This window comes from Pipistrellus hanaki, assembly GCF_964339955.1.
Source record: "Pipistrellus hanaki genome assembly, chromosome: 12".
NCBI lineage: Eukaryota > Metazoa > Chordata > Mammalia > Chiroptera > Vespertilionidae > Pipistrellus > Pipistrellus hanaki.
In genome coordinates, this window is record NC_140514.1 from 1,240,945 (window position 1) to 1,268,926 (window position 27,982).

The 27,982-nt window shown below is 57.5% G+C and overlaps 2 protein-coding genes across 4 annotated transcripts in view; one reads left to right on the forward strand and one right to left on the reverse strand.

Moving 5' to 3' along the window:
- Window positions 1-2,323: 2,323 nt before the first annotated feature.
- IAH1 (isoamyl acetate hydrolyzing esterase 1 (putative)) lies at window positions 2,324-12,053 on the forward strand. 2 transcript variants are annotated; one of them, XM_084900105.1, is made up of 6 exons: window positions 2,324-2,450; window positions 3,411-3,463; window positions 5,957-6,105; window positions 8,133-8,294; window positions 9,959-10,080; window positions 11,709-12,053. In XM_084900105.1, the coding sequence occupies exons 1-6, from the start codon at window positions 2,370-2,372 to the stop codon at window positions 11,889-11,891; spliced, it is 750 nt and encodes a 249-aa protein (XP_084756231.1). In that variant the 5' UTR covers window positions 2,324-2,369; the 3' UTR covers window positions 11,892-12,053. The 2 variants fall into 2 exon arrangements, with proteins under 2 accessions (XP_084756231.1, XP_084756230.1); XM_084900104.1 differs by lacking the exon at window positions 2,324-2,450 and adding an exon at window positions 2,823-3,260.
- A 105-nt stretch (window positions 12,054-12,158) lies between these two features.
- The window catches only part of ADAM17 (ADAM metallopeptidase domain 17), a 34,581-nt gene continuing 18,757 nt past the window's right edge, over window positions 12,159-27,982 (reverse strand). For both annotated transcript variants that reach the window (XM_084900078.1, XM_084900079.1), the window contains 13 exons: window positions 27,810-27,899; window positions 25,366-25,479; window positions 23,456-23,600; window positions 23,274-23,362; window positions 22,116-22,268; window positions 20,367-20,566; window positions 19,396-19,499; window positions 18,314-18,448; window positions 16,819-16,949; window positions 16,091-16,169; window positions 15,374-15,462; window positions 14,781-14,831; window positions 12,159-14,355 (listed from right to left, as the gene is read on the reverse strand). In XM_084900078.1, coding sequence (XP_084756204.1) covers window positions 14,014-14,355; window positions 14,781-14,831; window positions 15,374-15,462; window positions 16,091-16,169; window positions 16,819-16,949; window positions 18,314-18,448; window positions 19,396-19,499; window positions 20,367-20,566; window positions 22,116-22,268; window positions 23,274-23,362; window positions 23,456-23,600; window positions 25,366-25,479; window positions 27,810-27,899 — 1,722 coding nt within the window. In that variant the 3' untranslated portion in view covers window positions 12,159-14,013. The remainder of the gene's footprint in view (window positions 14,356-14,780; window positions 14,832-15,373; window positions 15,463-16,090; window positions 16,170-16,818; window positions 16,950-18,313; window positions 18,449-19,395; window positions 19,500-20,366; window positions 20,567-22,115; window positions 22,269-23,273; window positions 23,363-23,455; window positions 23,601-25,365; window positions 25,480-27,809; window positions 27,900-27,982) is intronic.

Consider the following 27,982-nt stretch of genomic DNA (forward strand, 5'->3'; position numbering starts at 1 on the left):
ACGTTTAAGCTACAAAACATACACGGGTAACGTCTTCCTGAAGACCTACAGCAAGAAGGCGTGTCCTCTCCCTGTCCCTCCCTCGGAGTAACCACTTGGAGGTAAGAATTCTAAATAGCTCTTCCCACCGCTTCCTGCTGCAGCCTCACACACACACACACACACACCCCCCCCCGTGCAGGCCGAGCTCAGACACCACGGCGGCCCGGGCCACCTGTGGGAGCCACGTTTTAGGCAACAAGGAACAGGTGGTTCCTCGGCAGAACCTTTCGCGGGAGGAGGGCCAGCCTCCCGTGTGGGAAACACAGCAGCTGGGGCTCGGGAAGGGAGCACAGCAGCAGCCAGCCCCCTGCTGGAGCCCTCGGGCTTCACCGTGATTCCTTGAAGTCCCCTGGCCTGGCCGACGGGCTCTGCCTGGCACGTGGGGCACGGAACACGGGTGCCCACGTGTGCGCGTGGAAAGTGGGTGGTTCGCATGCGGGTCCTCCAGCAGCCGCGTGTGGAAGCTCCCCTGTGGCTCCCGGGGAGGCCCGGGAACTCCCAGCCTCGGGATTGGGTGGAGCCGTGTCCCCCGGCTGCCTCTCCAGCTGCAGCCAGGCTCCTGCGGGACCCCGGGTCCAGGCCGCGAGAGGCAGGCAGCTTTCCCGGCACCACTGCTCCCGGCCCTCCGCTTCCCGGCCCGCGTGGCTCCTCCAGGACATAACGCGTCACTGCGTGGCTCCTCCAGGACGGCCTCCTGGGAGCACACCCGGGGCTCCTGAGGTTCCTCACACAAGGCCCCAGTTTCAGCAGGAATCCTGCCCAGTCCCCTTAGCGACTGACCACAGGGTCTGTTCAAATTCCTCATCTCCCCACACCCTGTCCCACCGGCCATCTTCCACAAAACCGTGTTCAGTCAGCGAAGACTCGCCCTGCCTCAGTAATCCCGACCCCCAGCCCTCCTCCTGGCACCCCCACTTTCCGAGTATTCGAGGTGAGCCTAATCCTCCCCCCAGAGGCCGAACCCCATGGAGTCCTGAGTCTGCTGCCCGACACCAGCAAATGCCAGGTGTGAACTACTGTTTGGTTAATCCTCACCCGAGGACATGTTCTACCTTGATTCTTAGAGCAGCGTTTTTCAACCGCTGTTCCGCGGCGAGATGTTGCCTGGTGTGTCGTAGGTGCAGACAAGACAAGAATTTTATAATTTTTCACTATTTTGTTTACTTAATATTTCATAATAAAGTAATTATAAAATACTTTCTGTTTATTTGATTCCTATTCAAGAGAATTACTTTATATGTAGTCAATATAGGCACAGAGTTAAATTTTTTAACATTTTCTAATGGTGGTGTGCCTCGTGATTTTTTTCATGAAACAAGTGTGCCTTTGCCCAAAAAAGGTTGAAAAACACTGTCTTAGAGAGGGAGGAGAGAAACACATGGATGAGCTGCCTCCCCAGCGCCCCCTTCTGGGGGACACGCCTGAAACCGGGAGCCGGCTCTTGGCCAGAATCAAACTCAGGACCCTCAGTCCCTGGGCCTGCGCTAACCACTGAGCACCACCAGGGCCCAAGTCAACACCATCGGTCCGTGGTGAGCACACGGTTTATTTAACAAGAGGCGGCTGTGTGCGGAGTGCGTCCTTCGGTGACAGCTGCCCGTGGCTCCAAAGCCAGGAACGGGACCGGAGCTGATGGAAGGAAAATCCAGCTTATTCAAGAGGCGGCGGCCGAGCGGGAGGACGGGTCCCAGAGACCATCTCAGCCTCTCGCAGCAGCAGGAGGCGGGGCGGGGCGGACCGGGGGGCGGGCCGGTGCCGCTCCCACAGCCGTGGCCCCGGCTCGGCGGCCTGGTTCCCGTCGTTCCCGTCGGTCCAGGTGAGCACGTCTCCGGGAGCCAGATGCCTGGAGGGGTCCCTTCCTCTGAGGTTAGCTCCCAGGGCCCTTCGAGCCACGGCTGTCCGGCGCTGCGCGGGTGGACGGGTCACCATTTACAGAAACGATGCTAGGAGCGTGGCGGGCGGCGGGCGGGCGCCCGGGTCCCTCCGGCCGCCGGGCGTCTCGCTCCTCGCCATTTGCTGGAACATTCCAGCCGGCTTCGGACGGCGGCCCCAAACCCTCTCCTTTCGGAGTCGCCCCGCTGAGGAGCTGACCGGGAGCCCGGCCAGACGGCGGGGAGGGGGGCTTCCGGGGCGGGGCCGCACCTAACGGCTCAGGCACAGCAGACGGCCCCGCCCCGCCGCGGCCCCGCCCCCGCCCGGGTATCCGCCCTGCTCCGCCCCTAGCCCCGCCCCCGCCGCGGCCCCGCCCCCCGAGGCCCCGCCCCCCGAGGCCCCGCCCCCCGAGGCCCCGCCCGGATATCCGCCTGCGGGCCTTTCAGCCGCCGGGCATGGCGCTGTGCGAGGGCCTGGGCGGCGGGAGCGCTCTGCTCTGGCCTCGGGTGCTGCTCTTTGGAGACTCCATCACCCAGGTACCGCCGCCCGGCCGCCCGGCCCGCCTGCAGGCCCCGGCGCGGCCTCAGAGGGCGCTGTCTCCCCGTCCTCGGCGGCGGCCCTCCCGAGAGCGCGTGGCTCCTCACCGAAGGCCGCGCCGCCGCCCGCGGCCCCGCCTCTCCGGGTCCCCAGCCCGCCCGGCGCCCCGGGGCCGCCCGCGGCGGGGCAGCTGGCACCGGCCTCGGGGGCGGTGCGTCCGGGGGAACGGCCTGCGCGGCCCCGCGCCCAGGTCCCGGCCCGGGGGACGCGCGGGCTCCGGGCTCCGGGCTCCGGGCTCCGGGGCGGGGTCCGAGGCCGCCCCGGCCCTGCCCATCGGGCGTTGGGGGGAGTCGAGGCGCCGGCCCGGCGCCCCCTGGCGGCGGCCGTTCTCCCCGCCGCACGAGCTGGAGCGGCGCCCGCCCGGCTGCGCCATCGGCTGGGGGTCCGCGAGGCCCGCGCCGCCTGCCGGCGGGAACGCGGAGCCGCCCCCTGCGCCTGGGGGCGGGCTGAGCCCCGGGAAGATGCCCGAGAATGAAGCAGGTCTCGTCACCGGGATCGTTCCAGCTCCCGTGGGGGAAACACTCCGAAACCCCGTTCCTCCGCGAGGGCGTGTCAGACTCACTCCCGCACCAGACTGCACTCCGGGGCGTCGTCTGCGCAGGGAAGGGGCTTTCCAGGCGCCATGGGGGTGTCTGGGAGGCGCACCCCGAGTTCTGCAAGGAGTCACCCTTGGTGCTGGCAACGTGGTTTCGTTTCCCAGCTCAACACACGGTTGGATGATGGACTGGGAGGAGTTTCTTCTGACCCAGGTCCCCGGTGGAGAAGGAAGCTGCCCGTGGCCAGGGAGGGCTGAAGGTGGCCCTGCCTGCCCGGGAGAGGGGAAGGCCAGCGGGGGGCCGGGGGGCCGGCCAAAATGGCCTCAGGACGTGGACAGCACTAACGGGCTGCTTTCTCTCCAGTTTTCTTTCCAACCTGGAGGATGGGGTGCGTCCCTGGCTGACAAGCTGGTCAGGTGAGCAGTGTTGGTGTTTTTAATGTTTATTTTATTGCTTGCTTTTAGAGAGAAACATCCATCTGTGTTCCGTGGTTGGTTCTGGTATGTGCCCTGACCCAGGATCGAACCCGCAGCCCGGGTGCACCTGGGCTACACTCTCACCAGCTGAGCACCTACCTGAGTGCTGACTGACGGAACCGAGCCTCGTCTCAGGAAAGAGGGCCGAGCGCCCGGTCAGGCTCGGCTGCCTCCGGGTCTGTGCATGGGGGCTAAGCCTGGGCCTCAGCGTTCAGGAACTTTCCACCATGGGCACTGGCCCCCTGTAAGCTGTGGGGAAAGGCGACCGGTCCTTTTCCGGGCTTTGTGTGGGTCTGACTTCAACGGTTAGTGAGTTCAGTTGCAAGAATGCAGAATAGATTCTTAACACAAAGTTCCAATAGAGGGTTTTTCCCTCCAAAATCCTCTTTGTATCAGAAAGAGGAATAATGTTGGTATCTGAAGAGTCTGCCTAGGAACTCGTGAACAGGAGGCGGTGTCCCGATTCAGGAGGTTAAATAGCCCAGCTGGTGCGGCTCCACGGGCACCAGCTCCATTCCCGGTCAGGGCACAGGCGGGGTCTGGGGGTTCAGGGCTTGATCCCCAGTAGGGGGCTTGCAGGAGGCGGCCTCTGGATGATGTTTCTCTCCCATCAATGTGTCTCTCTATCCCTCTCCCTTCCTTTCTCTAAAAAAAATTAAAAATCAATAAAAAAATATTTAAAAGTTGGTTAAGAAAAAGTACAAATTTTTAAAAAGAGGTTAACATATATTTATAAATATTTTCCGGATTAAAAACAGTGGACACAAGCTCTAGCCGGTACGGCTCAGTGGAAGGAGCGTCGGCCTGCGGACAGAAGGGTCCCGGGTTCGACTCCGGTCAAGGGCGGATGTCTGGGTTGCGGGTTCAGTCTAACGTGCAGAGAGCCAATCAATGATTCCCTCTCATCACTGATGTCTTATCTCTCCCTCTCTGAAATCGGTAAAAATGTATTTCAAAAAATAAAAACCGACACACGTATCTGGGTTTGGGTCTCAGTAACTGGTCAGCAGGAATTTTGCCTCTTCCTCCGTTGAAGACGTGTGCTTATCGTTACTTCATAATTTTCTCCATCAACATGACACACCAAGAACAGAGGTCTTATTTCTGAATGTGAGATGAGTCTTCACTTTCTCCTCTCCTTCTGTCCCCTAAACTAGACAATGAAAAGTGCACCCGCTTCTTCTAGCCCCAAATGCTTCCTTTATTTAAGGGACGTGATCTGAACACATGCAGGCCCCCTCCATCTGTCCGTCCGTTTTCCTCTGAAGCCCGGTGCGGGCCGGGTAAACGCCGCCTCCCGCTGCAGCTGCCGGCTCCGAGGCTGTTCCGGTGCCTCCGGTCCCGCTGCAGCTAGAACCCTGAGCCAGGCCACAGCGTGAGGCGGGCGGGGCGGTGCAGGCCGGTGCTTGGGGGCGGGGCAGCTCGCCTGCGCCCTCTGAGGCAGGCCGCCTGGAACAGCCAGCGCTCGGACTTCCCGCTAACCTTTTCTGAACAAACATGCTGAAAAACTAAGCATTCAAATGGCCTGAGAAGCTCCAGGAATTTTATTTTATTTTTTTTAATATATTTTATTGATTTTTTGTACAGAGAGGAAGGGAGAGAGATAGAAACATCAATGAGAGAGAGTCATCGATCAGCTGCCTCCTGCACACCCCCCACTGGGGATATGCCCGCAGCCAAGGTACATGCCCCTGACCGGAATCGAACCCGGGGCCCTTCAGTCCCCAAGCCGACGTTCTATCCACTGAGCCACGCCGGTCCCGGCGCTCCAGGAATTTTAAATGTTTCACCGTGTAGGTTTCGTAAATAGTTCATTTTAGCACTAAAATCTCACTTGATAGCTTACAGGTGTGAGTGCTAGAAGGCCACTTAATTAGCAGCTTGTTATTTTTCAGAATTAAGAGTAATTACGAGGAAAGACCAGCTTCTTAAGACACTTTCTGCCTATGACAGTGGTCGGCAAACTCATTGGTCCACAGAGCCCAATATCAACAGCACAACCATTGACATGTCTTTGGAGAGCCACATTTTTTAATTAACTTCTAGTGCCACTTCTTCAAAATAGACTCGCCCAGGCCGTGGTATTTTGTGAAAGAGCCACACTCAAGGGGCCACAGAGCCGCATGTGGCTTGCGAGCCGCAGTTTGCCAACCACAGGCCTGAGAGACTTGCCCGGTTAATACCTGTCTGCTGTCACCTCCATTTAAAAGCTCCCTGTGCCAGGCATGAAACGGCGGTCTGCAGGCGAGCGCCCCCTGTGGCAGTCACCCGTCACTCACAGGGTGGGCGGCGTGCTGGGCGTGGGCAGGGCTTGTCAGAGAACAGGGCAGGCAGAGCGGCCCAGCCCCGCGCTGCCCCCCCAGCGGGTGGGTTATGAGGCTGAAACGCCTGGCCTGACATTCATCTTAAATGTTTTTTACTTTTTCATTTCAGAAAATGTGACGTTCTGAACCGTGGATTCTCAGGCTATAACACTAGATGGGCCAAAATTATCCTCCCGAGACTGATCACGAAAGGGAATGCTTTGGACAGCCCCGTAGCGGTTACAATTTTCTTTGGCGCCAATGACAGTGCGTTAAAAGGTAAAGGCGTGTTTGTGTTTCCCTGGTTCACTTTCATGTTACAGCAAACATACACGTATGTCCTGGTTACTGATCCCCGAGGGCAGTGAGTCTCTTCTGCCTCAGTGCCCGTGCCGGCCACCGGCTGCTCCAGACGCTGCGCCGGGCCGGTTCCTCCCTCCTGGTGGCCGGGGCGGCGGCTGGGGCCTCGGCGGCGCCTGCGTCTCACTGAGGGCGAGCAGCTCGGGCAGCACAGACCAGGCGGCTGGAGCCTGAGTGCCGGCCGGTGAGAACCCTGTGGCCTGCGGCGGGTCGAGGCCGGGGCTCGGGGAGCTGGGTGTCACCCAGAGGTTTTCCCGGCCCACTTCTCCCACAGCGTGGCATGGCCTGCTGCCCACCGACGCCCTCCGGGGGCCTCGCCCTCCGGTGAGGCTGGGAGGAGAGTATATAAATCACAGGTGGGCTGAGACCGCAGGCTCACCGTTTGGGGAAGTGGAGTTCTGTCTTCACTTAACATCTACACCAGAAGAAAAGCAAACTCCCAAGCCAGAGCTTTTAAAAAGCGGTGAAGTTTATCAACTTTAGAATAGGAAAAACATTCAGCATAAAAACAATGGAGGGAATTGCAAAGGAAGAAAATAAGTTTGTGAAATGAAAGTTTATTAAAAAAGCACAGTAAGGAAAATATTTGCAAAAATAGGCAGACAGAAGTTAATGTTTGGGGCGCGTGCATTAAGACACCCCTCGTCTGGAAAGGTGGCGAAGCCCAGGATGCCTGCGGGAGGGGGGGAGCATCAGGTATGGATGCCCTGCAGCCCCACCCCCGCTGCCCAGGGTTCGTTATGGACAGAGTGCTCCTAAGACCAGGCTCCGTGAAAAGAGGCAAAACGGTCCTTTCGCTTTAATGTGCCTCCTTTTTAAAAGCACAGCCGCTGGGAAAGACTGGGAAGAAGCACAGTAAGTGGCAGCTGGTGTTTTCTAGGTGGCAGGGGGCCAGAGGTTTTCTTCTGTAGTCAGTCACGTGGGGTAGCAGCCGGTGCAAGGAGCTCTGCAATACTCTTGCGTGAGCCCATCTATACGTGTATATATTAGAGGGTAAGTGTCTGTCTGCCCGACCAATAGCTATGACGCACTGACCACCAGGGACAGACGCCCAATGCAGGAGCTGCCATGAGTGACTGGCCATTTAAAAATAAAGGGCACCTGGGAGCTGGCGCCAACGAACCAGCACTCAGCTTTCCCCAGCGGGACACAGGCCCGCCACCACCAGAGCGACAGCCACCAAATCGCAGCCAACGCCGCCGAGACCCCGGGTGTGAAAGCAGCCCACAGCCCAGCCCGGAAATGGCGGCTGTGGGCCCAGGTGATGGCGTCACGTGGCAGGCCGGCCTCCTCTCCCCAGCGACGAGCCTCCTTGTTTCTTCAGCCCCGACACCCGCCTTGCTTCACAGCCAGGGGCAGACATGCCCACTGTGACCAGGCGTCTGGGAAGCGTCTCCCGTGCCTCCTCATTCGGTCCTGGGTGGGCAGAGAGGAGGCTCAGTGGAATCCTATTGTCTTTTCATTAGCAAGATTCAAATAGCGAGGTTAAAATACGTTTTCTAATTAATTCCCTTTCAATGCGCATGAACCCCTGCCCGGGCCACGGTCTAGAAAGAATCCTCTGCAGCTGCAGTAGATTGAGTGCTTCCTTCACCAGGTGCCTCGTGCTGTCCCACCTGCGGTGTGAGTGTCACAGCCGCCTGTGAGGTGGACCGCTACCCTCCTCTCACAGGGGGGAGCCGGTTCAGAAGGTGGTGCCAGGGCACTGCTGGCCAGCGACAAGGCCAGGCGGGGCGGGCAGTCTCACCCACACCGGCTCTTCCTCTCAGAATCAGCCTCAGCTACGTGGCTGCAGGGAGCCAGCGCCCTGGAGGTGCCTTGGGAAGAACCGTGTGCTTGAACCCCTCCCCCTCTGGCCTTGGTGCCCACGACTGCCCGTGATCTCCTGAGTGTGGGTGCTGCGCTGGTGACCGGGCCCTGACCTGTCGCTTCCCTCTGGTCCGCAGAGGAGAACCCCAAGCAGCACATCCCCCTGGACGAGTACGTGGCGAACCTGCGGAGCATGGTGCAGTACCTGCGGTCCGTGGACGTCCCCGAGGAACGCATCGTGCTCATCACGCCGCCCCCGCTCTGCGAGGCCGCCTGGGAGAGGGAGTGCCTGGCGCAAGGTAAGGCCTGGGCGGGCCTGGGTCCTGCAGGGCGCTCCCGCCTCGGGCTGCACGTCAGGTTCCAGGCAGCACAGCTCGGGGCCACACCCGAGAACGTCCGCGTGGGAGTCGGAGCCCGGCTTTGCCAAGTTGGGCCGCTGGCCTGGCCTTCGCTGCCTTGTCAGTGCCCACTCCCCAGGCGCCCGCAGCCTGAGCTCTGTGCCGAGGGCTGGGCGGCGTCTCAGAACAGACTGGGTCCTGCGTGGCGCTGAGGCTGAGAGTCTGTGTGCCTTGGCCACGGGGCCCCCTGGGGGTGTTTTCCTGACGCCCAGCAGTGGGCGGTGCCTTGCCCATTGTTGTCTGTGGTCCTTGCTCCTCTGCCACCTGTGACACCTGCCTTCCCAACGTGGGACCTGTTTCCCCACAACAAAGGCTCCCTGCAGCCTCACTGCCCAGGCTCCCTGCCTGCTCACGTGCCAGGGCATGTCCCTTCGTGTGGTCGGGCCCCAGGCTTCTGCCCCACACGCTGTCCCTCCTGCCACCTGGCCAGGACCCGGCCCGGTGCTCAGCAAGGCCAGAGCCCGGGCTAGTGCGGGAGGCAAGGCGATAGGGTGTGGGAGGTGTGACTGCAGCCTGCTGACCGCGCTGAAGCAGGGGCTGGGGCGGGAGGGAGCACCCACTCCCCGAAGGAGAGCACGGGGAAGCTGGGGTGGAAGGTCTGGGCTCCTCACGTGGTGTCGCCGCCTCGGGGGCTGCTGGTCAGGAAGGAAGCCCTTCGCTAAGGAAAGGCTCTGGCTGAGTGGAGGGCCGGGGGCGGGTAGAGCTGCCAGGGCCTCTGGAGGCGGGTCACAGCCCCTCCTGCCCATGGGGCAGCTGCTGTGAGGCCAGCAGACACCCCTGAGGGGAACAGGAGCCATCGGCATCGAGAGCAGAGGGTGTTCTGAGGTCCATTTCATTTGTGGGCTGAGGCCTGGTGGTAACCCTGTGTCTTTCTTCGGTGTCAACCGGAGGAGCAGCATCGGGCAGTCCTTAGCCAGCAGGTCGGCACCCTGGGAACCTGGCAGCAATGCCGGTTCTTGGGCCGCCCAGCCCCCTGCCGAGTTAGCTGTGGGAGGCAGGCGTGCCCCGGTGTGGGAGCCGCCACTGTAGTCTGGGCACACCGAGGCGCTGCTGGCACACAGCCAGGCGCCTGGTTATCTCTGTGGCTCCCTGGAGCGACAGGCAGGCTGACTAGCTGCCGACAGGCCATCCAGCCCTTCGCAGAGCAAGTTCACTGGCCCCTGCATGAGCCTCAGTGACCTCTGGGGTCCCTCCCAACGCTCACCTTTCCGCTGGGAAGTCTAGTGATCTCCCCGATACTGCAGCAGCTTCGTGGTACGTGTACGAACTCGGGTCTCAGCACAGCACTCTCTCCAGCGTGCCCCCGACCAGCCTGCAGCCCGCCCACCCTGGGCCTTTCCTGCCTCGGGGCCTCTGCTCCACATCAGGAGGCCCTGGGGGCCACGGGGTCCCCGTCCTCTGCTGGGGTAGCCGGCAAGGCCTGTGCTTGTGTTGCTCTCGGCCCCCAGGCTGGTCCACATCTGGTCCCTAAGTCTGTGCCTGTTCACTGACCTGAGAAGCCATCCGGTCAGAACCTGCCCAGGGCTGGAGGTGAGCAGCCGTCTGTCACCTTCTCTCCTCCACAGGCTGCAGGTTAAATCGCCTCAACGTGGTGGCGGGTGAGTACGCCAGCGCCTGCTTACGGGTGGCCCGAGACTGCGGGACGGACGTGCTCGACCTGTGGGCCCTGATGCAGAAGGACGGCCAGGTATGGTGGCTTGCTGGCCTTTGGGCGAGTCAGGTCACAGGCGTGACTCAGCTTGAGTGGCTCTGAGTAGGCGTCTGATGCAGCCAGAGCCCAGCCAGAGCTCTGAGCTGCTCTGAGTCCTTGTTCTTCTAAACTCTTCCCGACGATGCCAGAGTAGGTTCCTTCTCGAACCCTGCTCGCTACCCTCACTGTGGGTCCAAGCCCCTCTGCCTGGGGCTGGACCTCTTAGACGGAGAAGCAGGAGAAGTTGAGAACATATAAGAATGAGTCTTTACTGCAGAAGCCAGTGGCCATACCCATCAGACCGAACAGCTCTTCCCAGCCCAGTGCAGAGGCAGCCGGAGCCCAGCCGATAAACACATCCTTCCCACACGGCAGCAGTCATCTGTGCACCCACAGCTGTTGTCTGAGCAGCCGCACGCGGCCCAGACGGACAGCTTTACATGGCAACCGTGTCTGAGCTCTCCCTAGCGACAGCCTCAGCCCTCCTGTCCCCCTGCCCAGCAGCTAGTTGGTCCTCGGCCTCACAGAACGGCCCAGCCTCTCAGCTCCCTGCAGCAGCCTCACCTCCTCGTCCCGCCAGCACGCTCCTGGTCAGTAACACATGTTGCCCTCCCCAGACCAAGAAGGCCTCGTGCCAGCACTAACACCGTTTCAGCCACCGAAGGGCTCGGTGCACCGTGTGTCTGGCACCTGCTTTTGGTACCTCAGCCTTCGCTCAGGGTGGCCTTGGCCGGTCCGGCGTACTAACAAGGCCGTCCACGCTCTGAGCGGACAGTTGAGGCTCTGGGACAGCATGTAGGCCCGGCTCCTCAGCTGCAGCAGGAGCCCGGTGACGGGCAGGGTTAGCACAGAGTGAACCAACGAGCAGTCAGCGGCTCACATGTGAGAACAGCCAGGCCACATCCTTTTCTGACACGGCACGGGGGAAGCTGGGAGCTGTTACCAGGCAAACAGTGTATTTAAGCAGAATGTGCTACCAGCTAGGATTTATATTGGAGAGATGTAGTGCTAACTGTTCCGAGTCCAGAAAGCCGATTCATCAGTGTGAAAGGTAGCAGTCGGCCCCTGCAGAACGGACGGCCCCGGGACGCGCTTCCGCAGGGAGGCGGGCACTCCCCGTGTTCACACGCGCACGCCTGTGCTCCGGAGCCGCCCCAGCAGCAGCCGGTCCCGGCTGGGAGGCAGCACCGCGGGGGAGGGCGCTCCCAGGCCCTCGGTGAAGCGCTGAGGCCTAGAGCCGAGGCCGCCCGACCAGGACAGCAGAGAGAACACGGAGGCTCCGGCAGGCTCAGCCCAGGGAGACGGCTCTAGTGGCCAGTGCTGCCGGGACCAGGCGTGGGCCTGGCCCTGGTCTCCCAGCAGCACTGGGCTCGCTCTTTCCTCCCGGTGACTCCTGTCAGTGTGACACTAAGAGGCGGGAAGGCCCTGCCTTCTCACCTGTCCGTTTTGTCGGCCACACGGACGCACGAGGCCCCGTCCACGCGGCGGCTTGGGGAGCTCCATCTGGAACTGCCTGGCGGCTCTGGCCAAGGGCGGTGGTCCCTCGAGGAGCCTGGGCACGGAGCCTGGGCGCACTGCGGCCCGGAAGGACCGGGCGCACCTGTGACCGCCCTCTCCCCTCACAGGACTTCGCGCCCTACTTGTCGGACGGCCTGCACCTGTCCCCCCAGGGGAACGCGTTCCTCTTCTCCCACCTCTGGCCTCTGATCGAGAAGAAGGTGTCCTCCCTGCCGCTGCTGCTCCCGTACTGGCGCGACGTGGCCGAAGCCAGGCCGGAGCTCAGTCTCCTCGGAGACGGCGACCATTAGCCCGGAGCACGAGGCTGTCCGGGACCAGCCGCCGGCAGTGCACCCGCCACCTGACCAGCGTGTCTGCTCGAGCTCAACCTTTGCCCGTGGCCCTGGACCAAAAGAGACATTTGTACCAGGATGAATAAAGCGTGTACCTCCCCAGGGATGCCTGGCACCAAGTATGTTTTGCTATTTACTATCTAGATGCAGGTGCCGCCCACGCCACCGCTACAGCACACACCCTGAGCAGCTGGGGAGGCTATAAGTGGGGGGGAAAGGTAAAAGTTTTATTTTTTAAAAAGTCGATTTTATTAAAAAAATGGTTTTGTTACATTCAGCTGGGAACTGCTTCACTCACACATACACCCATTCACCTTCCATCAGACTCCAAAAGTATAACTAAAACATAAGGATATGGTGACTAGTTAAAAGCCAGCAAAACCACAGGTACAAGTTCAAGTATTAGAGTAACAGCCATCTGTGTAACAAACCTCCGTAGGAGAAAAGACACCACTTGTCACAGGTTTGGTTATAAGTTCCTCATTAAACATGTTGGCTGATGAGCACGTTTCAGGGGAGAAGCTTTTCACTAGAATTTTAAGGAAGTCAGAATTCCCGATGACTTCCCCTTCACACAGGAGAGCCTCCGTCCAGAGTCCGGAAGCCACGTGCAGTCAGCACCACGCGTCTGAGCAACACTGGCCGGGCTGTCACCAAAGGCCACGCCCACGCGGGAGGAGGTTCCTCAAGCCGAGGGGCAGCCGGCCCAGCCGGCCGAAGTGAGTCTGCCCGGACGCCTGCCTGCTCGGCCGGGACCACAGGAGTAAGGCCATGAGCCTGCCGGGCCTGACAACTCAGCGGGCGGCCTGGACAGCAGCACCCGACCCCACAGTGTGACATGGCGGAGCCACCCAGCCTCCAAGGCCCCAAAATACAGCTCTGCAGAGTGGACAGGGCAGTGGGCTAGCTCCGAATCTCACCCTGAGGCCACCCCCAAAAGGCACTGCCACCCAGGAAGACAGTTCCCTGAAGTCAGCGGGGACAAGAGCCCAGCCCGGCTTCCCAGTTCCAGGCTGGGCTCGGGGGTCGGCACAGCTCCAGGCCGGGGCTTGGGGGGGACGGCGCAGCGCCCTCACAGCAGGCCCGGGCACCCAAGGGTGCCGACAGCTCAAGCTATGAGGCATCTGAGAGGAGCCTCCCAGACTGCACCCTGACTCCACCAGCATCGACACTGGCCTCAGCAGGCCCCCAAGCGCCCCCAGATCAAACACAGCCTCTCCTGTGGAGGCAACAGTGAACCTTCCCTCGAGGCACAGCCACTCCCCACACCGAGCCCTGGCCCGGCTCCTCCGGCTCCTCAGCCAGAGGGGCTCCGCCGGAAGGCTGTGCTGCCGATGGACACGGGACCAGAGGGGCTGAGGGAGCCCCGGGAAGGCAGTGCTGTGGGCCACCGGCGGACAGCGTGAGGCCCGGGAACACGCGGGAAACAGACGCTGCCCAGCACGGCGGCCGCCCACAGGCAGGACTCTGAGGCCGCCAGCTGCTCCTTGTAACTCTCCCTGTAAACGACACTGCGGAACTGGAGGAGGCACGGACCTTAGAATCCTGAAGAAACCAACCCAATCACTCCTGACTGGGATGGGTCTCCTCCCTGCTGTGAGCGTGGGCGGGCCGAGAGCCAGGACCCACGCCGGGGAGAGGACACACGGCTCAGCTCTGTCTTCCGTATCTTTGCTGAGGGCAGGAGGACAAGTGACTCTGTTCCAGTTATTCTTACGCGTTACCGCTGAACGCCTCGCCCTCCTCACACGGGAAAAGGCCACTCTCGCCCTCCAGTGCCGTCACGGGTGTGACAGGCCACTTTACCAAAACGTAAATGCTTCTGGCCTCATCCAGCTGTATTTTCTGCTTCTGCACCACAGGTTGAAGGATATAAACATAAACAGTAAAATCTGAAAGCCTCAAATAAGCTAGATTCACCTTACCTGTTCACACGGGAAAGGCCCAACCACACAAGTATGTATGCCAAGAGTCCAGACACGTGACCAGCACCTGCTCCAGTCACTGCCCTGGGAGTGGCTGAGGTCGGAGCGGTAAGAACACTGCGCACACGGGCGGAGCCGGGGCACCCACCCCCGAGCTAGCACTCGGTCTCTTTGCTGTCGACGCGGCTCTGCCGCTGCAGCTTGAAGGACGAGGCCTTCTCGCTCCTGGTGACCGGGTGGCCGGTGAGGTCCTCGAACGACTTGGCGGCCGTGCTGCTGCTGGGGAAGGGGTCCTTCTCAAAGCCGTCCTCGTCCACGTGCGAGTCCGTGCTGGGGTCCTCCTGGATGGTGTCCATCCGCTGGTGGTCCAGCTTCGGGGCCGTCGGCACCACGGGGGCGGGCTGCAGGGGCTGCAGGCGGCCGGGGGTCTGCGGCCCCGGAAAGGGCTTGATGATGCGGACCGAGGCCGAGTCCATGCTGCTGAGCATCTCAACATTCTGGAAAGACGGGGAGGGAAAGGTGAGCGGCACGTCCTCCAGCTCCAGCCCCCACCAGCCTCACACGGCAGGTGCCGCGACCCCGCATGCTCAGCTCAGAAATGACTCGGACAGGTAGCTGCAAATGGCCAGCCCACTGACCATGTGAGCACCCGGAGGGAAGCTTACAACAGTCTCAAGTTCAGGCCTCAAGACAAAGCCATCTCCAAACAGTAACCGAGTCGGTCTGAGCAGCTGGGGCACTCGGGGGGCGGGGCGGGGTGGGCCGAGCAGCACCGCCCCTTTACGTGTCCGTCCATCGCCCTGGCCGAGGGCCCAGGCCTCACGGACCCCTCGGTCTTTCCTGCGGCAGCAGGACCCCCAGCAGCCACAGGGGCGCGGTCTCCCTGGGCCACCGGGAGCCTCCTCCCGAGCGGCATACTCACACTGGGGTGGAACAGGGACAGGGACTCGTACTGCTTGTCCAGCTTCTTGTCCTGGAAAGGAGGCAGGGAAAGGTCATTGTGTGGTAAGTCAGAACCCTCTCCCACATTCCTCACGGCGCTCCTGACACCGAGGGGAGAGCTCCGCACTGAGCTGCGTTTCGGTCCAAGGCACGTAGCTGGGCTGAGGTTCGATCCCCGGCCCTGGTCAGGGCCCATGCAGGAGGCAACCAATCGATGTGTCTCTCTCACATCAATGTTTCTCTCTGTCTCTCCTCCTCCTTTCCACTCTCTCTTTAAAAAAAAAAGAAAAATCAATGGGAAAATATCCTCTGGTGAGGATAACAAAAATAAACAGTCTCCCGTGCTCAGAAATATAAAATTCCTCAGAAACGTCCACACACAGAAAGTGAGGGTCCTGTAGGGCCTGTTAGTAAGCTCTTCACAGGTATGCTGTGCTCGGGCTAACCCCAATGTGTTATCGGAAACACTAGTCAGACTTTGTTAAGGACAGATTTTATCTTTTCCAAAGATCATACGGCTGGAGTTGTTCAAACGTTAAGGAAATATTTCATTACTTATGAATGGTGACTTACCACACAATGGACAAGGATGCTGAGAGGAATCCAGACGAGCAGGGAGAAGACCAGGACGGAGCCCACGATGTTGTCTGCGAGGAACTTCCCTGTGAACAGTGCAGGGAGGGACTGTCTGATCCGGTCTCCCAGGAAACGCTCTGAGAGCACCATCACCGTGATGAGTGCCATGGGCTGCTGCCGCCGAGCAGCAAGTGTCTGTGCACCTGAGAGACCCCCACCCCCAAACACAGGTCCCTTCCAGCAACAGCCCCAGACAGAGCAGCCAGTGCCACGCAGGCCGGAGCCACTGGGAACGGCACTGCTGTGCAGAGGCTGCTGGAGCAATGCTTATGAAGACAGTGTTGTTGCTCTCTGGGTATTTTTGTGACTAAACTCTAATTATAGGCCCCAGAGGACATAATACATTCCCTGCTTCTGCAAAATCAGGCCCATTTTTTAAATAAATCATCAGATAACTCCAGATTTACAGTCTGAAGGACTGACAGTGCTTGTGCGTTGATTGTATTTAGCAGAGAAAGAAGCCAGTGCTTTGAGTGCTGAGTCCCGCACTGAAATCTGTGCAGCCATCTGCACGGGCAGACTGAGTCCACCTGAGGTCCCAGACGGCGCTAACGGTGACCACTGCACCTGCTGCTGCAGGATCGGTCTACACTTTCCAAACGACTGCAGACATCGGCTCGGTTCCAAGCCGACAAGCCCCAGGGGATCGCCTACCGAAAGTATTGATGCTCAACTGATCGATGAAGTCCCAAAACCGCTCGATGACATCCTGTACTTGCTTCTCACATTTGCCCTATGAACAGAAAACAGCATTTTTCCTAAAGAAATGCACTGAGAAGCACTGTGACTTCTACACGCAGCTAACCATGAAGGGCTGCATTAAGTCAAACGCCACGGGCAACAATCTAAGCGTAGAGAGCTCTAAGAAAGCAAGGTGCTGTCCCCGAGGCCACACCACCAGCCGCTTCTATAGGGAGCTTAGGGCTCCCAGGAGACAGACCCAGAAACCAGGGTGTAAAAGATGACCATTTCAGGAAGGGTGACCCCGAGCACCCAGGGAACGGGAACACTAACCCTCCACCATGTTTCACGGTCTGACTTGGGTGGATCAAGCTGCTTCTAGATCTTTCCTACTTACAAATGGTGACTTACTTGTATTTTTGCAATCTGTTTTATAATCAATAGAAAACCAAATAGTCAGGACCCGCTGCCCCACAACCACCCACTGTCCCAGTCCTGGCCAGTCCCTGGTCGCGGAGCCCCTGCTCAGAGCGCTCACGTCTGCCGAGGGCGCCGCTCTGCCCACAGGCTGCGCCCACACCGACCTCCCGGACAGATCACCCAAGAATGAGCGCTGGGGGGGACCGGGAGCCCTGTGTGATTTCCTTCCATGTGCAAACCCCGTACACCGTGAACCGCTCCCACTGGCTTGGCGTACTCACGTTCATGTCGCAGAAGCCCACGGTGCAGGGCTTGCCCTTCCGCAGGAACAGGTGGCTGCCCTCGGCGCTGACGTGGGGCGCGCACCGGCCCTCGCGGTCCCGGCAGCACACCTTGCACGAGTTGTCCGTCTCTGGAACCACGGGGAGCGAGTGAGTCTCCGCACCGCCTCTCCCCCCCTGGTTTTTACTCAGAGCCTCTTCTCCAGGTCCACCCGCAGGAGGAGCTTCTGAGCTCACGCCTCTGCCCCTCCGCCGGAGAAGAGGCCACAAGGTAAATATTTACACAGAAGTTTCATTTTTTTTTTTTAGGAGTAAAAACCAAATTATTCCTTGTACTTCGTAATGCAAACTGTTTCCCTTCATCCCAGCATTATTATGCTGCTGCTTCCAGCCCTTCTCTCACGGCAAGGACACCCGGAGGGCCAGGGCTCCAGCTGACAGGAGGGGACAGGGCTGCCACCTGTGGGTGTGGCCGAGCGACCTGTGACGGCCACAGCCGTCTGCGCCCAGCAACCCTGCCCGAGGCCAGCCTCTGCGTCGTGAGGGGCCTGCGGTGACGGGCCTCAGGTAAGCCACTGGCAGCCTCTCAACAGCAGAAACGCCCAGCAAGCCACCTGGCAGTGAGCCGGGACAGACATCAGCGGGTGAGTCAGCACTGACAGCCACCGAGATCAGCTAGGACACCGAGATCAGCTAGGACACCGGAACCAGAAAAACCACCTCCAGGGAGGGCGGCCTTGTCATCGCTCATTCACCATCGTTTCCGGGGCCTTGACCGTGTGGCCTTGGGGGCAGCCTAAGCCTCCTGCCACGCCCTCGTATTACCGCCTTATTTACCCGCTCCTCTGCCCAGAGACCACTGATCCGCTTTGGGGCTGCTGAGGCCCCAACTCAGGGGTGTGGTTTCTGGGCTCTTGGCTTTGAAATCAACAGAACTGTCTGGGGTGGGCAGGAAGCTCAGAGCCATCCACCTGAGGTGCCCCCCAGACCCAGGGCTCCAAAGCTAACGCGAAGCCTGAGGACACGTGTCTGAGAGGCCAGCGCCACTGCCAACCAGCCTGAGAGGCCCCTGGCCTGGCCGATGGCCGGTGGTGAGCCTCTCCCTTGGCGGGCCAGGCCTGGAACCGGCTCTCCGGGAAGTGCTGAAGGGGCACCAGCTCAATGCCAACGGGACAGGTCCTGCTGCCTTCATGTGTTTGACACGGGAAGGAGCAGTGAAGACACAGCCACCACCCGTCACCCACAGACTCCCTCCTACTTGCCCACACTGGCCACATGGTCTGAAAACGTGGCAAGAAGAGAGCCTAATGAGCTGGTTTTTACAGACAAGATGGCGGAGCCAGGATCTGAACCCAGAGGTCTGTCTCCCCACGCACCTGCACGCCCCTTGTTGGCGCTGGGCTGGCCCATCCTCACAGCAGTGAGGGCCGACACTGCCAGGGCCCCCGGTGGAGGGACTGGGCCGGGCAGACAAGGTCGTGGGGGACACGCTCACCGTTGCACGCGCAGGACTCCAGCTGCTGCTCCCTCTCGCAGAAGGGCACGCACTTGCCGTCCTTGCACTTGCCCAGGTCCAAGCACACGGTGTCGTCCTCAGCGTCCCCGGGGGGCGGGCACTCGCTGCTGTTGCCTAGAGCACCGCCGGAGAGGCCCCGTGAGTCCCGCCTCCAGCTCCGGGCCACGCCACACGCGTGGCCCGACCTGGCCCAGGCTGGCGGGGGAAGGTGACCCGGGCAAGGACAACACGCGGGGCCCAATCACAGCTGAGGTCTGGGAGGGGGCCGGGCCCAAAGGCCCATCGCCCATGCCTCCGGCCTCACCTCAGCCACGAGCAGCTGCCGAGCACTGGCTTTATCGCTTCACGGGGAACCTCACAGACAAGGAACACATGCGTGCGGACCGACCCACTCACACCTGCAGCAGTGCCGTCAGGTGGACTGAAAGCGCACTCCCCGGGACAGATGTTCAAGGAATTGTAGATAAAGATGAGAAATCACTTTGCAAGCGTCAAACTGGCAAAAAGTGAGAGTTTTGGCAAGGATGTGGGGACAGAGCGCCCACCGGCACTCGGCACTGACACGCTTTGCCCGCGCCGAGGAAGGATGTCCGCACAGCCCCGCCTGGGTGTCCGGGAGATGGCGGCTATCCCAGGGCTCCCGCCGATGAGTGAGGTCATCACACGGCCAGCACTCAGCAGGTGCCCAACATGAACTCAGTACAGACATGGATAGCATGCAGGGCAACACGATGACTTGTCAGCGTGGCAGTGAGTTGGAAAGATCTAAGGCAGAGTGCCCTTCGGCATGTTAAACACACAGACACAGAAGCGCACACTGTGTTTCAGGATACACACATATGCAGATACACGTTAGCCGCAGCAGAAGGGATGCCTACAGAGGGTAGAGGATGGAGGGCGGGAGAGGAAGGGGCGGGAGGAAAACTGGGATGAGCAAACAGGCGTGCAGGACCCTGACAGTGTGCCGCAAACTAAGGCGCACCTCACTCCGCACAGAGGGAAGAGCCTGGTTCCCAAACACTCCTCTCCCCACCGAGCAGTCTCCAGCAGCAGAGCCGTACCTGTGCAGTAAGACTCGCCTTTGCACGTGGCATTAATGGCCTCCTGGCACTTCTTCTGGGCAGTCTCAAACCGGCAGTTTTTACAGCAAGGGCTGTTCCGGTCACTGCGGAGGAGCAGACGGGACCGTTCAGGTCAGAGGACAGCGCAGAGCCAGCACCGCAGTCCTGCTCCAGGGCCTGAGGCAAGGTCCCCGGCTGGGTCACCCACTCCTGCAAACCCGGCTCCCAGGTGCTGGCGACACCTGCATGCACCCTGCCTGCCCGTCCCAATGTGGAATCATGCAGGCCACCAGCCAACAGGACAGCCTGGCCCGAGTCGTCTAGAACATCTCAGTGTTAAAACACCTTTGCATTAGCTTAATATACATGATACAGTAATTTAAAAGAGAACACTGGCCTGCAAGGCAATCAATGTCAAGAAACTAAGCAGCCCAGCCCTCCTCCCGGAGTATCACATGCTGACATGCATGTAGGCAGCAAGTCTGTGTTCCCCATAAACAAGCTTTCCCCGCTGCTCCACGCAGGCCTGGCTCGCAGGGGACATAACAGCGGAGCAGAGGCGCCTTCTAGCTTGTAACCCGCTTCCTCCGCATGAGTTTGCCATTAACGGGGCAACACACAGCTCATCATGCCCAGGACTGCCAGGTGGATGGCGCCCAGGACTGGCTATTACAGGGAATGCAGCCCTAAGAATCATCCACATCCCCCCGCCCCCACGTTTCCTCAGGAACGATTCCTGCTCTGGGAGTCTCCGCTCGACAGCAGACCGTCAGACTGCTTGGAGGAAGCATTTTTCTTGTGTCAAGGGCACAGGGTCAACACCTGTGCGCGCGCACAAACACACATACACATACATGCAACCGGCACACACGTCCTCACACCAATTCCAAAGGCCCTGTGTCTTCAACCTGCCGGGACCTGGATACCCGCGCCCAGCCCCGGCCCCCGGCCCGCACCCCGGGGCGGCCCACCTGCACTGCACGCCCGCCTTCAGCGTGCAGTTGCTGTGGCAGCAGGTGTCGCTGTTCAGGTACATGATGCCTGGGTCGCACTCCTCGCCCTCGTCCACGCGGGAGTTGCCACACACCTTGTTGCTGCGCTCCTGGAAGCACTCCAGGGCCTTGACCTCGATGGTCTTGTAGACGGACTTCTTGCTGCAGTTGGAGAACATCTGAGGGAGAGAAGGACCCAAAGCAGCGTGAAAACCACTCCTGTGTCTGCACGCCTCTCTGAGCTGAACGCACAGTCCTAGGAGCCTCCTGGAGGCGTGTCCAGTTCATGGCTGTCCCTCTAAGTGCCTCCGCCTGGGACCGAGTCCTCCCCTCCGTGGAACGCTGAGAAGCGGATGCGGATTTGGTAAAGAACCTAAAATTCTTCCCAGGAAGGCAAGCTGAACGCAGGCCAAGCCCAAACCTCCCAGGCAGTCCGAGAGGACAAGCAGTCAGGCCCGAGTGGAGGATGTACGCTCCATCACACCACGAGCTGGGCCTCCTCGGTCTGGCACCGCCGGGGACCGTGCAAACCATCACACGTGCAGGCACAATGGGCTGATCCGGCTCCCCCCCTTCCCTGGCTATTTGTATGAATCATCCATGTTTAAAGACTTTAGACAGGTGAGCTTACACAGTCTACTGAAAGGTTAATTCTAAACTGACAGCTAAACCAGCGGTCGCCAACCTTTCGGACCACCAGCTGGCGACGGCTGCTTCAACATTCTCGTGGGTCCCCACGTGTCTCAAAGGCTCCTCTGCCCTCGCTCCCAAAACCAAGACGGGCTCCTCCTGCACACGGCAGGTCACTAGCCAGGCGCTCTGGCAGAGCCCAGTGGCCATGCCCTCTGGCATGGTGAAGCAGCGTGAGGCGCAGGGAAACTCAGCGTCGTTACTTGAGGCGGGGTCTCCAGTTCTCTGCAGATTGCTAACATGGCTTCTTTCAGCCCAGCCAGAGCCACAAGCCCGAGGAGCGGAGCACAGGACTCTGGAAGGCGACATGACACTGAAGCGCACAAAGGAGACGGCAGAACGCTCTCCGAGGGCTCCGCCTGCGGACGCTCCCTGGACTTCTACCGAGGCCCTTCCGGTGTCACAGAAAGACACCGCAGGCCTCGCTCCGACAGGCAGGACCCGCACGTCAGCATCTCTCCCGACTGGAGACCGACTCCCGGCTCCTCCCGCCCTCGCTCACGCTGCTGGTCACGGTTGGGGACACTCTGCTAACGTCTGCTGTTGTTCACAACGTCCCAAGCCACCAGCATCGATCAGAAGCCCTCCCTAGTGACCTGGAGACAGAGCTGCGAACAGAGACAGCCCTTCCCACAGGGGGCTTCGAGCTGACCAAGTCTGTGTCCTGTGGCAACAGCTTATGAGAACACGCGAAAGGTGAGGTACTGCAGAGTTAAATGAATGACAACTTGTAAGTGAAAAGACAGAGGTGTTCACTCACACTCTGAGCCCACCAGAGCCTGCGATCTAGAACTGCGACACAAACCTAAACTACTGCTGAGTTCCCAAGTGGCTCAGACGCACATGCTCCATCTCGATAGCAAACAGCCCGACAACAGCTGTAACCGATGTGACGGCCGCATTCACTCCCCGCACACAACGAGTTTCCAGGAACTGGGAACTGACAGTCCATCCCTGAACGGACCCGTTGTGCGCTCTGGTTATAATTAAGCAGCCACTTTCTGTCCTAACCACGTCAAGACGCTCCAAGACACATACCTTATTGTTCTCGTAATCCCCGCTCACAGCAATGGGATACATCACGAATTTTCCTCCCTGGTCCTCATTTGGGGCACATTCTGCTATACCATCCGGATCATGTTCCGCTCCAAAATTGTGGCCCAATTCATGAGTTGTAACCAGGTCAGCTTCCTTAAAGATCACGCAAAGAAAACATTACTTGCCAATACCCAACCCCACTGCTGTCTTAAAGGGGGCCCCGATGAACGGGCCCGGGCGGAACCCTAACTCTGCCCAGAGGACCACGTGCCCAGCTACAACAGCCCCGCCCACGCTCCCTGGAGCATCTGGGCAGCCAGGGCCGGCTCTGGCGCTGAGCTATAAACAGCCTGTGGGTGGGACCGCCAGACCAGCTTTAAAAAGGGGCAGACTTTGCTCTCCGTCCTCCTCTCCACAGCTCAGAAGGGAGCCATCCTGTGACCATGAGGACACGGGCTCGAGGTCAGAGGGGAAGAGCTTCTCTAAGTCACTGCTCACTGAGTCTCTGTTCTGTGGACGTTCTGGACTTTGCCTAAACATTCCCACTGGGTATATCTGGGCAAAAACAAGACCCCAAAATACTCTACAGGGGAAAAACAGGTCACATAAAAAGCATAAGTTGGAGTGACTTCACACACGCTTTATTAGTAACACAAAACACTGAAGGACAATGGAGCAATGCCTTCAAATGCGGAAGGAATTGGGAATATACCAGCTAAACCATCAGGCTGAGGGCAGGTGAAGGCATGCACAATCTCAGGGGTCTCCCTCCAGGCCCCTCTCAGGAAGCTCCTGAGGATTTTTACGGAAATGCCGCTATTAATCAGGAGGAGGAGCGGGCCCAGGAGAGGAAAGGAGAGTCGGTGGCATCAGACCACAGCCACCCGCAGGGCCAGCGCACCACCCCGAGCGGGCAGCAGCGGCCCGGGGCACAGCATCCGGAAACAATGGCCCCGGTGGGGCTTGGAAGAAGTCTGACCAGTAACTTTTATTTTCTTCTTTATACCTTTTATTTTCAGATTTCTCACCAAAGAGCAGTGTTTAGGCATAAAGAAACAATAACAACCTAGTATGTATTGCTCTTTTAGAAGACATCTACATAAATATATAACTACAACACACTAAACATCGATCCTTTTAAAAAACAAAGGAACATACCTTTGTAAGAATGGTTTTACCATAATTTTTTGTGCTGGTCAGACCACTATTCAAATAGATATTTTTCTTTCCAATCGGATTGTAATAAGCTGAAGGAGAGAAAACAAGCTGCTGTTCAGCACAGAACTCCCAGAGAAGCCGACCAGCCTGTTCCCACCGTCACTCGGCGAATGGGAACTCACCCTTGGGACAGACGCCGCCGTGAGTGTTCGGGCGGGAAGAACCAACATAAGCCAATCCGAGAGTTCCCATGTCAAAGTCCTGGTACGTGAAAAGGTGTGCTAGGCAGACTTTAGATGCTTCTTCAGCTATATCAGAGCTAAATTGCTTAAAAAAGGAAAGTGTTCTTAATTAGGTAAACAATGACATGGCATCAGAAGCCGTTCAACCACGTGTTCCTGATGAGCTAGCTGCATGTGACTGCCGGTCTGCCCCAGAGCGCGGGCGGGCAGGGCAATGCTCCCTGCCACCGCTCACGCCCTCCACTCGCACCGGTGAGAGCAGACGCCATTTGTGGGGGGGGGACACAAAGGGAGGGCTGGGAGCGGTTCACACAGCTCTGAGGAACGACGAGGGTCGGGGTGAGAGTACAGCCCAGCATGGGGACATCCACCTCTGTCAGGCCCAGTCCTGGACACCCGTCTCTCTCAGGGCCTCAGAGCTTCACACCAGGACAAGGCTTCTCAAGTATTTCAAGAATGCTAATGGTTTTAGTAGAAACCTCTCCTACAGCAACCCACAGTTTCCAATTAAAAATACCTTGATTTTTGCTGAAACTGGTTTGGCTCAGTGGATAGTGTGTCAGCCTGTGAACTGAAAGGTCCCAGGTTCGATTCCGGTCAAGGGCATGTACCTTAGCTGCGGGCACATCCCCAGTAGGGGTGTGCAAGAGGCAGCTTATCGATGATTCTCTCTCATCGATGTTTCTAACTCTCTATCACTCTCTCTTCCTCTCTGAAATCAATAAAGAATAAAAGTAAAAATAATTGTATTATTTTTTAAAAAATATATTTTATTGATTTTGTACAGACAGGAAGGGAGAGAGATAGAGAGTTAGAAACATCGATGAGAGAAAAACATGGATCAGCTGACTCTTGCACACCCCCTATCGGGGATGTGCCCACAACCAATGTACATGCCCCTGGCCGGAATCGAACCTGGACCTTTCAGTCCGCAGACCGAAGCTCTATCACTGAACCAAACCGGTTTCGGCAACCTTGATTTTTAAAATGCTTAAACTGAACAGCAGGGTCCTGGCCGGGTAGCTCAGTTGGTTAGAGGTCATCCCAATGCACTAAGGTTGTGGGTGTGATCCCGGGCCGGGGCACATACAACCTGGCTGAAGAGCTGATAACATTCTGAAATTCCATTCAAGCTTTGAAAACTGGGTTGGGGCCTGTGAGACTCCCCAGAGAATATGGATGAACCACACACTGTACCTGGACTAACCCAGGGAAACTATTAAATAAATACAGTGTTGCTTTAAGCTCTTATCTGTGGTAATTTGTTAGAGCACCAAGAGGCAGCTAACACAGTACCAACCTACGGAGAGAGAAGCACTGTCATTTGCTAGAAGGTCATTTTGCCAAGCAATGTAACCACAAACTCAGACCCTGACCTCGTGTGCAGACAGGACACTCACACCTGCTGAGAGTCAGGTTCACTACCTTTAGTTCACTACCAGAATAAAAACACGAAAAGGTAGAATTCTTGAACAGAACTTCTAGATCTCAAAGTTATAAATCTGCCACCTGATTTCCTTCCCATACACTGATCACTGACCTAAGAGACACACTAACAGTTCCCAAGAGGCTTGAACAAACAAAATGATACAAAACTGTGTGTCCCGGGCATCCCCGAGTTTCTGCCCATGGCTTCACTAGACCTGACACGCGTCAGGTCAGCACCCTGCTCTGAGCTCTCCCGTGGGCACAGCCTTTTGCCCCTCTGACTGCTGGCCCTCTGCAGCGGACAGGTGACTGCTGACCCTTCTAACATGCCCCTTTGTCAGAAGACATGGCCCCCACCCCTGCCCCCACCCCAAGAAATCACAAGTGGTAGCAACAGCGTCACGTCCAGGGCTCCCACCTACCTCCAGCAGCATCTTCACGTCCCAGGCATCCTTTTCCGCATTTGGGTAGCTTTTTGCCATGTTATAGTGCCTCTCACCAGGTTTTACATCATGTGGAGACTTGAAAATGAGAATCTATATTTGAAGAGATAATATACTTAGAACGCTTCAGAAAAAGTCACAAACTGAATACTGCACTTTTCAGATATTCAATAAAAGCCAATTCTAGAAAAAGTTATGGAATCAGAATTTCATAAAATTCTTCAGCCCTAAATAATGTTTAAAAACAAAGTGAGAAGCAGATGATAATGGAAAACTTATCAATGAATGATTTATGAATTTATAAATGTGCTCCCAAATTTTCATTTTCTATTTAGCTGAAAACGAGAACTTCAGTTCCATTAGCCTAAAACACCTCGTTCCACTCTGGTGGACGATGCAGAGATGCCGCCAGCACGTGCGTCACTCTGCGCCATGGGAGCGGAGGGCGTGGAGAACAGGCCGCTCCTGGTTCGTGTGGTACAAACGCTCCTGGTCCCGCTCACTCTCAGAGCGGGGAGCAGGCCATGCTGGGCACGGCCGTGCCGGGCTCTCTGGCCCTGCCTGCCTGCGGAGGGCACGCTCCGCTCACTGGGTGCGCTTTGCAGCTGTGGTGGTGGGTGGCCAAGACGCATTCTGGGGTGAAGCAGGAACCCCACTGTGACTGCCTCTAACCCACATCTTCCTGCCCATCAGTTGCCAGGAAAGAAGCTGATATTTTATCTCCTATGTCACGCCCTTCTTTTCAACTGGTTCCAACTTCCAAAGCAAAAAAAGCTTTCTTTACTGACCCCCTAAAACTCAAACCAGTCACAGCTGTTGTAACAAAGTGAGGCAGCTTTATTTGAGCCACAGAGGGGTAGTCACCAACATATCCATGAAATGGAAAAGCACAATCCAAAGAGTACTGCATAGCACCACTGTGTCAAACACACACACACACACACACACACACACACACACACACTATACATGCGGAAAGGTCTCTGGAAAAACACACATGGAACTAGCGGCATGGTGTCTCTGGGGAAAGAAGCTGGTGTGACAATGAGCAGGATGCGGAAACTTACTTTGCCTTGGCTTTGTGCCACATGTACATGTTACCTATTCAAACAATAACTTAAAGAAAGAAAAAGCAAGTAAAAGAACAGAAAAAGGGAAAAATAATTCTCTTAGTTTTATGCAAGCATATAAAAGTTTAACATTTATAAGAATGATGTATAATTTCAAGGATTTTTTTTAACTCTCTAAATTCTAGCTACAGAGCCTTTAAGAATAAAGCCTAGGAAAAAATATAAACAATAATTTCCATATCAAAGTGTCCAGATCAATACCCAATTTCAGAACAGTCTTTTTATTTATTTTTATTTTACAGAGAGGAAGAGAGAGGGATAGAAACATCGATGAGAGAGAATCATCAATCAGCTGCCTCCTGCACACCCCCCACTGGGGATGTGCCCACAACTAAAGTACATGCCCTTGACCGGAATCAAACCTTCAGTCTGCAGGCCGACGCTCTATCCACTGAGCCAAACTGGTTTCGACTGGAACAGTCTTTTTAATTAGTCTTATAAATTTGGAACAATTTTTACTATGAGATACTAAGATGTATCTTTTAATGTGTATATGTCAGCACTGTGGCTGGACATATTTTTATTTATTTTTTTGTTTTTTTTAGAGAAATAAAAATACTGCATACCCTAGCTAGTTTGGCTCAGTGGATAGAGCATTGGCCTGTGGACTGAAGGGTCCCAGATTCGATTCCGGTCAAGGGCACATGCCTGGGTTGCGGGCTTGATGCCCAGTGTGGGGCATGCAGGAGGCAGCCAATCAATGATTCTCTCTCATCATTGATGTTTCTATCTCTTCCTCTCCGAAATCAATAAAGATATTAAGCAAAACAAAATACACTGGGCACCCTTATGGGGACTGAGCCTGCAACTCGGACATGTGTCCCAATTGGGGGTTGAACCCATAATCTCTGGGTGCATGGGATGATGCTCAACCACTGAGCCACACCAGCTGGGCTGGACATACTCTATTAACGAGATAAGAGAAATCAGGGAGAAAGAGAGCTGCTGGTTCTGTATGCATCAATGCCATGCACTGCACACAACAGTTCTGAGCAACTCTTCCGACTACAGATTCTAACTAAAGACATAAGCATGGTCACAGGCAAGGAAAACAGGGCGGGGGTAAAAGGCCCTGAATTCAAGAAGGGAGAGCTCAGAGCAGCAAGAAAGCCTTTTGCCTAAAACAAGCTTACGAACAGAAAACTGCACAATCTACAAATAATTAATATAAAAACGCTGTAATTTAACAGATAAGAATGGTGGCATTTGGGAACATTTATGATTACATCTGAAGTGACGAATATCTGCATCACAGAACCTAGCGGAGATGTCAGCCCCAGGCCCGAGAAGTACCTGTTCTATCTGGATCCCGTACCCTTTGAAGCCGGCATTGTCCCAGGAAGTGTTCCGGTAGATGTCATCCACTCTGTCAATGAGCTCTATCTGCGGGAGGGAGAGGAGGCGTTACGTACACCTGCACTGCTCTCAGAAACAAGATGAGCCCGAGGGAGAAAGCAGTCAGTGCA

Coding starts and splice junctions, on each gene's coding strand:
- IAH1 (XM_084900104.1), top strand. CDS start 2,973: ATGCCCGAGAATGAAGCAGGTCTCGTCACCGGGATCGTTCCAGCTCCC. Junction 3,261..3,410: donor AGGAGTTTCTTCTGACCCAG/GTCCCCGGTGGA, acceptor CTTTCTCTCCAG/TTTTCTTTCCAACCTGGAGG. Junction 10,081..11,708: donor TGATGCAGAAGGACGGCCAG/GTATGGTGGCTT, acceptor CTCCCCTCACAG/GACTTCGCGCCCTACTTGTC.